The sequence below is a fragment of the Solea senegalensis genome, linkage group LG8, assembly GCF_019176455.1.
Source record: "Solea senegalensis isolate Sse05_10M linkage group LG8, IFAPA_SoseM_1, whole genome shotgun sequence".
Lineage (NCBI taxonomy): Eukaryota > Metazoa > Chordata > Actinopteri > Pleuronectiformes > Soleidae > Solea > Solea senegalensis.
Genome location: NC_058028.1, coordinates 13,267,513 through 13,277,744, shown reverse-complemented (window position 1 = coordinate 13,277,744; position 10,232 = coordinate 13,267,513). Strand labels below are relative to the sequence as shown.

Genomic DNA, 10,232 nt, shown 5'->3' with positions numbered 1-10,232 from the left:
ATTCTAGCTTGCCATTAAACAGTCTTATCCAGAACCAAGGTTCATTTTACATGACTGTAAGTTCACATGTGTTATTTTATGACTTCTGTGTTTGAAATCCTTAATTCTGATTTTACTTAGTGACACAAACTCAGCAAATGGAGCAGAAGACCGGCTGCTCCTGAAAGTAAGAGCATGCATAGTGCAGTCAGCTGTGTATAAGACCTTATATTACTATTACTATTCTTCAAAAGACCAAAATATCCCTTTAATATCATCACAACCATGTTTTAACATTTATTATATTAGTAAAGTGTAACGCTTTATTACAGATGCTATGAACTCACAACACAACAACATATCTTTTTTTTTTTTACAGAAAGCTACATTTTTTTTCATTTAAGAACATTTGTTTTAACGTCTTGACAGTGAATAAAAATCACAAAGTTAAGTTCTGGACTGTTGTTTTTTTTGTTGTTTTTTGACTCCACAAGATGATTTATCAAAGATTAAACTTAACCTCTGCTCAGTCAACACATGAACAGGAGGCGCTCCTTTGTCTGCAGCTGGTTTTCTGAGCCCCGTCACATTGTGAGGCACGATGTAAGACAGAAAGCTGCAGAGAAGAAGCTTGTATCAGCCTCCAAGGACAGGCCGAGGTGAACATCAGGCTACACTGGCTGAAATATAAATGGGAGCATCAAATATAAAATATTAAAACACCTGCTAGCCAAGTCCTCCAGGGGTGGAATCCTGATAAATAAGCAGATATTGTTCATTTCCCTGTTTTCCTCCTGTGTTTTCAGGGAGTTGCAGTGCCATTAATCCAAGAGGGAATGGTGTTGAGATTGAACATCGCCACACCCCATGTGTTAATGGCAATGTTGATGGTTATGACTCCAACAAAGTTCAGAATGAATCCAGTCTTGGCCTAAAACAGACAAGTACATTTGTAATTTGACCAATTATAATATAATAAATATAATTTGTGTTGTGTGCACAAAACACAGAATAGGTATGATGATTATCATATAATATTAATACAATTATATTATATGATAAGCTGTGTTTGCATGGTCATTCTCGGAATATCATCTGTATACAAACACATAATAACGATCAGCTGACTACTTGTCTAAAAGTTGGACATGCGCCTGTTTGACAAAACACTAAGTCACAGGTTGTGCATCTTTTCTGAAAAGTCTTACCATGTCAATAACTTTCAGGTTGCCGTAAGAGAAGGCAATGGCATTAGGTGGAGTGGCCACGGGCAGCATAAAGGCCAGCGAGGCAGAGATGGTGCAGGGAAACATGACGTACAGCGGGTGGATGTTAATGGCAGTCGACTGAAAGAAAAAAAAATTCACACGGACCAAAATTTGGCAGGTGAGAATATGAAAGGAGTCCAAAATACACAAACATTTTTGAGTAGAGAAATTGAGAACCTTGCTGCACAGGTAAATATGATACAATTGGCAAAAAAACTCAAGTTAGATGTGTTTTAATGCACCAGAAATGCTTACAATAATGACTGTTGCTCTAAAAACACAACATAGGTGCATTGGAGTTATATCTTCAGTTTTGTTCCTCCACAACATCCATTGATCCGTTATCTAAAGCAGTATTTTCCCAACATATGCCCACAAATAATGTCATGCTGGCCCAGTCTCTGGGAATGAATGACTGATATGCGGCTTATTCTGTGAGGGTCAAAGGGGAGCTGACGAGAGACAGGGACAACAGGGACAGGTACGTGAGCCTATAACGGGGCCAATATATAAAGAGACAAACATCCACTCACACTCACACCAAAAACTTGATTCAAAATCTCCACGTAACCTAATCCCAATCTGCATGTTTTTGGACTGTAAGACAAAGAAATCCCACACCAAAACTGCACCATTACATGGATCTACTGTGTAACATTGCATTTTATGCACTGGGTGTCACATCCATCTCACCATGGAGGCCAGTATGGGCAGAAAGAGTGTGGTGGTGGCGGTGTTACTGGAACATTCGGTGAACATGGCCACCAGCAGACAAAGCACGATGGAGATGGCAAAAGGAGGGATGCTCTCCAGTGGCACCAGAATTTCCCCCATCCAACTAGAAAGTCCAGATTTCTACAAACAGGTTGGGCAAAAACAAACGTCATCGTCCAAATATTTGCACAAAAAAATAGACTGTCATCTGTTAAAATGGGGATCAAATGAATTACCTCACTTCCGTGGGCCAATGCAAAACCTCCGCCCAGAAGTAAGAGGATGTTCCAAGGAAACTTTTCATGGACGACATCCCACGTAAGCAGAGGTGTAGGAGCTTCGGCGGGTGCATCTATGAAGAGGGAGGTGGTTTACTTTGGGCCGTTAGGTTAGGAAAGTCATACATTTTGATTTCGTGCAACCAAACTGTAAAAACATTTATTGTCTACAGATAAGGTGCCGCAAAATTAAAGGCTCTCGGGCCAAGATAAGAAACACAATCAAGTGGTAAGCCATGAAAATCCTAATAAAATCTGGTTATGCAAATTGGTTCATTCTCTTTTTCCAAGGTGGGAAAGTGACTTTGGCACCTGAAAGTCTGCATCACACGTTTTAAACGGAGTGTGTGTGAAACAGTGTCACCTCTCTGTGTACAAAACACTGCTCTCACATTTGGAGGAGAAGCAGAAACCTTGTTGCTACGAGGCAGGAGCTGGACATGCTCAGCTTAAGTTACAAACGGAGGAGGGGGGGGTGAAAAAAACTATCATTGATACAAAAGCAGTTTTTCTAAGAAGCAGCGGAGCATGTGCTGTTGTACAGGCTTGACCTTCAGGCTATCAGGCTACAACACAGGAAGGAGTTTGGATAACATCTACTGAAAGCACTGAATCAGCGAGATGAGTTGTCACAGGCAGTAAAGTTTACTGACTGTATCTTTGCGATACAGATGCCGTTGTAAAACTGCACTCCTATCTTCATGTGACTTTAAAGGGCTGCAAACACAAGATGTGATGCAGTGGTCAACGCACTCTTCTCATTCTGTTGTCTTTTTTTCTTTTCACGCCAGTTAACGTCAAAACAAAACGTGAAAATATCAGTGATACAGGTGATGCCACCTCATAGGAAATAACCTTTATGTTCAAGGGTTTAAAACCCTCTTTAATACTATTGACAACGTGCACGTTGACCTACCGTCCCGGGACCTCCCCGAGCATATGGGTATTTTCGATGGGATGCAGAAGAACAGAGTTGACATAAATATGGCCACAGTTCCATCTGTAACATAGCTGTTGCGAGAGATAAATACAGGTTACACACAAAAACACCAATTTAATACTGATTTGTTTTCAAATCAAAATAACACGGGTTTCATAGCCTTTGTAAGCTTAGCCTTAAAATCCACCTCGCACTGCCTTGACTCTACCTGACCGAGCAGAGTGTGTGTTTTGTGTTTTAAAGCTTAAGTTAACCGTGCAACACAAAGAAGAATGACATCCTTTCTGGTCTTGAGTTTAACTAACTCTTTCACTCCAGACTGGCTAATACTCTCTCTCCTCAGCAGGGATCAATGTCTTGTGATTGATGAAATGGAAAGTCATACTCACGTCTTTTCTTGGTTGAAGAGCACAGTTGCCCAGCCTGGAATGAACCCAGGCTCCCTTGTGAACCACAGAAGCACAAGCAACGTGAAGTTAAACAGCACGCAGCCCTCGGCGAAGCTCATTGGGCCCAAAGCCTTGTACTCGTCTTTGATCACCTGATAAGCTTCCCGGTCACTGGCATTGTTTGAGCCACATCCAAACGACTTTTTCAAGCTGCAACGACACAGAGCAAGAATATCTTTGAGCTTTTCATAACGTGGACGCTTCGGTTTCACTGAGACAACGTGAACCAACAATCGCTCCGCATCATGAGACTTACTTGAAACCCAAAAAGATGATCTGCAGCCACAGCCAAGACAGAATGAGCATTAGCAACATGTTGGGGAAGGCGAAACCAAACCAACTTGCAAAATTGATTATTCCTCCATTTCCTGGGAAGAGTCTGTTGAGGATGAAAAAATTATAGGATTAAAATCAGTAAAAAAAATATATACTAACAAGTTGTAAAAACCCAAAGAGCTGGCTCAAATTTAGCAGTGTGTACTGCAACAACAATTGCATTGCTAAATCTACTTCTACAGAGTGGAAGTCTGGAAGTAAATGTCTATCAGGGACTGCGCTAGAACTTCACCCTTCCGCCCTAATGTAATAATGTGATTCACTCCTGAAGCAGAAGATAAATCTGGATCCAGGAGCTGTGTACATGCATGTGTGATTTATTTCCATGTGTGCAGGTCGTACTCATTCATCTGGCCCATCAGGATGACATTGGGTGTGGTTCCGGTGAGGGTGGCCGTCCCGCCGATGCTGGCGGCATAACACACACACAGGCTCATGCCTTTGGACAGCTTCAGATATCGCTCCTCCCTCTTCAGTCGTCGCTGCTCATGCTCTGGACTCCTGTCACGGACTTCTGCAGGGTCAGAGCCGGGACCTTCGGCAAGGGGAAGGCATAGTCGTTAGTGTCAGTATTCCACGCTTTACTATTGCCTGTAACCGTTGTGTGATATTTCTAGACTGGGCAACAGCTATTTGCGAATGATTATTTGAAGATAAGAAATTGTATAAACACAAGAACTTTGTGAAAAATAGGGCTGTGTAAGATATTTGAACTACAGTCCAAATTTAAAAAGCTTGGTGAGCATCGTCCTCTCTCTAATTCCTCCCCAGAGACTTAAGGTAAACTCAAGGAACTACGGATTTATCACATTTTCCACAGTATAAACAAAGTTTGTCTGTAATTTGAAATTCAAATTGTGAATGAACTGGCTATACCATTGTTATCAGTGAAGCCAGAATTTCAATGTAATGTTTCCTTTATCTCTGATGACATGTCATGGTTATTTCATGAATTATTACATTTGGGTTTTTTTGGTTTTTTTTACATACAGCTACTTTAAAATCAATAAAATACTTCAAGTCTATATTTTCATTCGATAAATGTAAAATTCTTACTTTTAATGATCAACAAGTGTCTGTTTAAATTTTAACTTTGAGGCTAAGGCTAAGTCAATAAGCTCTCTCTTTAGATCTTGTGTTGCTAAGTGTAATTCCCACACTGCACACAGGAAGTGATTTGCTTCAATCAATAGAGACAGAGGCAACAGCAGCAGAGGACTAGCAAAGTGAGAAGGCAGCAAACAGGTTGGAGTGTGACTGTAAAACGTCGAGGAAGCACCAATGAAAAATTCCAGGAGTTTTATGAGATAACCAACTCTTGTCCCTGCCCACGTCTGCGCTGCTACGGTATACACAAACCCTCCATCAGTCAAATCTGATCGTATTGTGTTTTCACTTAAAGGAAGCAGCATACAAATAATATAACAATAAAAAAATATTACATCATTTCTGCTTATGACGACTGAATAATAACATCAACAATATCAAAATAAAGTTAGGTTCCACACTAGAGCTTTAAAGGAGAAGTTAGAAAACCTACTTGAAGTGACATTATTTTCTTTGAACTCCTTTAAGTCTTTGGTGTAATCCTCACCTGGAAAACACAATTAGCACACAATTAAAAATGCAAAGCGAACAAAAAAAACATTTTCACCCACAGGTCAAATGTCAGTTAAACAGCTGCCACCGTAACACACTCACCGGTGTTTCCTTTTAATTTGCCGTTCATTTCTACGTGTTCGTTCATTTCAATGGCATGGTTGTCCACACCCTCCATCATTTCCCTCTCTTCAGATCTGGCTTCCGTGTCAGACAGCTGCTGCAGCACGGCGTTGGCGATGGGCAGCATCATGGCTGTAGACGCCGTGTTACTGATCCACATGGACAGAAAGGCTGTGGTGCTCATGAAGCCAATCATCAGACTGGAGAGGACACAAAACAAATCATTAGTTTGAAGGAGTCAAGTCAGGATGTTTGAGATAGGAGAGCATATAACCACATGTGAAGGGTTATAGTATAAAACCACAGGCATTAATATGCTGCTATAAAAGCCTCAAATCCTCTGGAAGGGTTTTTTTTTTTTAGAAAATGGTGGATCCTGGCAACATGGATTAGCGATTTTAAATCCAGTTCATCCCAAATGTGTTGGATGAGGTTGAGGTCATGTCACACTGGACACGTTGAGATTATGGGCAGGAGAGCTCTGATGTCACAAATGTGACATTTAACTTAGTCGATAAAGCTCAATTAAAATCCTTGTTTCCTGCGCAACAATATTGTCATAATAAAACAATAAAGAGAGCTTTATTACAGTGCTGTAAAAACAAATTCAAAAAAACAAATCATAAAAGAGGCAAAGGTATGAGAATAGGATGTGTCCCCATGATTATTGTATTGCTGCAGTACATACGTTTATGTGAACACAATAAAGTTTCTTACAGCGATGGCTTCACCCCAACAATGAGCAGGACTTTTAGGGCGATTCTCTTGTGTAGGTTCCAGTGCTCAACAGCTATAGCCACCAGCAGGCCACCGATGAAGAGCATGTTGGAGTCTTTCAGGTACTGGATACAAACCTGGATAAAGCAAGAATAGAGCGGCAATGACATTCAACTGATATTCAAATGTAAGAAAACGCTAAAGAAATGTTTGTGACTAACAGTGTACAGTTGGAAATACCTCGCTTGCTTCCATGATGCCCATCATGGGGTAGAGGATGACGGGCAGCAGGGCGGTCACAGCCAGGGGGATACACTCTGTGCACCAGTACAGCGCCATGAGGATTATCACATAGCCACATTTTGCTTCCTGTCATGACAAACAAAGACTGCGATGCTTACTCACGCGACCACACAGGCTCTGGTGAAGTTTGACACGTGTGGATGTATGCGCATGGGAAATGAAACATTAACGTCTAAGCGTGGAAGTTTAGTACAACAGGCCGTAGAGGTCCTGACCTCAACTGACCTCGGTTACTACAAATGCAGTTGAATCTCCTTTGTAATGGACTACTTAAGGCCTGTCCCCAAGGAGGAACATCACAATTAGCCACAGATTGATTCATGTAGGTGACGGACAACTAAAGCACCATGAGAAGTTCATATCCACTCACATTTTAAGGAATTGTGACGAGCCGAAAAGGACAAAGGTATTGTCTCGGATTGAATAAGCCATATAACGTGATCAGGTCACTTCAGTTTATTGTAATCAAAGATTACATGGTGCAAAAGGTCACCGACGGAGCCTTTTTCCTGGTCATAGTGTAAAACAATAAATGCACCCTTCAAATGATGGCTCTGATCCTTTTGTTGATAATAAAAGAATTAAAATGTGTTGCAGTGATCCCAGTACAGATCTGTCTACAGCACTGGATCTTTCACACTCTCTCTTTGTGTCAGCAATACTCTGTGGATTTGGGAAAATTAAAACATTCTTTATTTCATTCATTTACATGTCTATGGAATGCATTAACACAATGTAATACAGTGTTCCCCATGTAAAACACCTCTTTGGGACGTGATGCTGCTTTCTAGGTGGTGTTTGGTGGTGAAGTTTCCCTCCTCCTGACGAGTCTCACCTTATTTTCCTCGTGGCATTAAATAAATCACTTTCATTAATAAAGACCCTTCTTTGCCTCGTTAACTTCTAAACGCATTTTTCACCCTCTAATCTCGACTACTACCACTTTCCATGTGGACCGTGCTATAATACTTTGTAGAACAGAGATTTACTGCGCTACTCTTGGATTTGATGCCGTGAGTTAAACAATAACTGCAAAATACATTCGTCTAGAAAATGTGAAGATTTCATCTGCGTCAGTTCTTGACAGATCAATCTGATTCTTTTGTGATAGACAGGTGATCACCCAAGTATGTTCCCATTAAAATTTGGTAAGAATCTACCAACTGAGCACATCACAAAAACTCCTATCTCTTATAATATAAAAAATCAAATAAAAAATAATGTCTCACTCGTATATTTTTGTGGATCAGGATTCATTTTGTCATGCTTATGTGAGATGGAAAGAGCTGTAAGCAGATAAAGTTCTGAGCATTTCCAGAATGTCGTCTGGAGCCAGTGGATTAAAATGTACAGATTTCAGGTGCCGGTTTATCAACGCAGGAGACAAAGGGGTGTAAACCTTGGCAGAGGTCACCACTGAGTGATAGATTTGTAAATATAATTTTTAATCTTCAATATGTGTGGTCTGTGTCATTTCACAATGAAATGTGATGTTTCATATGACCTGCATAAATTAAGGTTTGAGAATAAAGGACACCATGCAGGTATATGTGGATAACCAGGTGAACCCTGATCTGAAGAACCTGGTATATTTAACCTGGTCAATATTTTCTGGCCTTTCGCTGGAATCTCGAGTAGAAAGGCTTCACTTGTTGGTTGGTGTTGGTGTTTAACATTAATCCACAGCTCACTGCTGCTTTATTAGGCATCGATGAATGAGCACTGTGCTTGAAGTAGTCCATAAAACTTTATTTTTTGGTATCATAACATCTTTGGCCAAGGGTCAAAGATAAGATATAATGAAACACTTTTATTGTGATGTCAGCAGATCTGCTCTTTGATGTTCTCTCAGTGTTTTGGTAGAAGCAGGGACAGACTTTTAAAGTCCATCTGATTAGCTCACAGAATAGAACCTGTAAATGTAGAGAGGTTACCCACAGATGGCATGTTTAAGGCCTTTAGCAGCATATCAAGGTGATACTAGCTTTGGATGTTTCATCCGTTTTTAGAGTGGGTTTGCTAGTTTTAATTATTTGTAAACGCTCAGTTTTAGTTTAGGTTTCATTAGTTTTTAGTGTGAAACCTAAACTTTCAGGGTTTTTTTGTAATATTTTGTAGCATTTGCCAGGTGCAAGATTCAAAAAGGCGTGATAATAATAATAAGTATCATGTCTCAAATATGACAGAGAAAAAATAAATACCCTTCATATGAACCCAAACAGGGTTTTTTTGAGATTAATTTACAAAGACGAAAACTAACTGAGTTAGTTTTAGTTAGTTTTGCAAACACACAATTCACTTTCAGTTAATTATCGGCTTTTAGTTTTTAGTTCGTTTATATTTTTAACAGATTAACGAAAAAATGTTTTTCAATTTTATTATAACCGTAGTAAATTTTAACCTTGTAATAACCTTGATGCATATCACATGCTGCATTGGTACAACAGAAAAAACCCATCCTGTACTGTAGCTTTTGCTGCACATAATTATTTTACATTTTTAATTAATTATAATATTGTAACTGGGTAATTTGATACCAGGGATGAGGGTATAAATTATACCAAATCAGTGTTGGAGCTCGATGAGCCGCAATTGTCCTTACTTTATTTTTGGAGTAATTACAACTTATAGCGGTATACAGAGATGATTCTTAAAAAAAAAAACATGTTCGTCAATTATACTCTTTTGTGGATGTTTTTATGTTTCTTTTTTCTCATATTTGTATCACTGGTTTCATTTATTTAGACCTGAACTGAACATAGTTCATACACTTCATGCATAAAATATGCATTAAGTTCAAAGGTTCCCCCGACAGCGTTGGTTTTCAGAAGCTCAAAACATGTGTGCAGATATGTCATACGACAAGAAAAAGACACATAAATGTGTTGATGCTCTTACTGAAGTCGGGATGACCAGTGGCAGCGGCAGAAGCAGGATAGGCGTCAGAACAATCACGATGTAATCCCTATACCTCCACAGCGATCTGAGAAATCCAGCCATGATGCAGCAGGTGTGATGAAGGCATGCGAGCATCAATGAGAAAAAAATATTAGTGACACCGCGATATCATGTAAGAGGCAGTTACGTATGATGTCAGTTTATATACTGTAGAATGATTAAAGATTAACTTTAGAGTGAGGGGCCTGCATGTTGAGGGTGTGTGTTCCATGTGTTTGGAAATGAGCAGATAAGAGTGAGCAACCCGGAACAGTCAAAAGAAAAAAACATTTACTCTTGACTGTAAAATGACTGCGACAGGTCTACGCGATAAATAAAAAAAAAAAACAGATTACAGATAACAAGAATTGTCAAAGGGTTGACGCATCTAAACAAATACATCTACGATGAGGTAATGGGATACGGTGGGAGACTAGAAGTAGACTAGTCTCTAAGTCTAAGAGATTATGATCAAGTTCAGCAAGCCACGGCAGTTTTATTAATTGAAAAAAACATTTTGGTGCTGTACACAAACATTAAAAACAGCACATTTAAAAAAACAAAACAAAAAACAGAATTGTAGGAAATC

At 39.6% G+C, this 10,232-nt stretch overlaps 1 protein-coding gene across 1 annotated transcript; it reads right to left on the bottom strand.

Moving 5' to 3' along the window:
* Nucleotides 1–263: 263 nt before the first annotated feature.
* On the bottom strand, nucleotides 264–9,792 carry LOC122774012 (solute carrier family 13 member 2-like). Its single transcript, XM_044033061.1, has 13 exons — nucleotides 9,605–9,792; nucleotides 6,644–6,772; nucleotides 6,404–6,540; nucleotides 5,666–5,886; nucleotides 5,505–5,558; nucleotides 4,307–4,499; nucleotides 3,885–4,007; nucleotides 3,569–3,778; nucleotides 3,156–3,250; nucleotides 2,198–2,313; nucleotides 1,941–2,102; nucleotides 1,188–1,325; nucleotides 264–910 (listed from the first exon to the last, which is right to left on the bottom strand). The coding sequence occupies exons 1-13, from the start codon at nucleotides 9,737–9,739 to the stop codon at nucleotides 782–784; spliced, it is 1,842 nt and encodes a 613-aa protein (XP_043888996.1). The 5' UTR covers nucleotides 9,740–9,792; the 3' UTR covers nucleotides 264–781.
* Nucleotides 9,793–10,232: the final 440 nt, after the last annotated feature.

What these genes read in the sequence shown, in the direction of transcription:
- LOC122774012 (XM_044033061.1), bottom strand. Translation starts at nt 9,739, where the DNA reads ATGCTCGCATGCCTTCATCACACCTGCTGCATCATGGCTGGATTTCTC. An exon ending in GCATCATGGAAGCAAGCGAG is followed by an intron (nt 6,541 to 6,643) that starts GTATTTCCAACT and finishes TGCTTTATCCAG; the next exon opens with GTTTGTATCCAGTACCTGAA. An exon ending in TGCCCATACTGGCCTCCATG is followed by an intron (nt 1,326 to 1,940) that starts GTGAGATGGATG and finishes TTTTTCTTTCAG; the next exon opens with TCGACTGCCATTAACATCCA.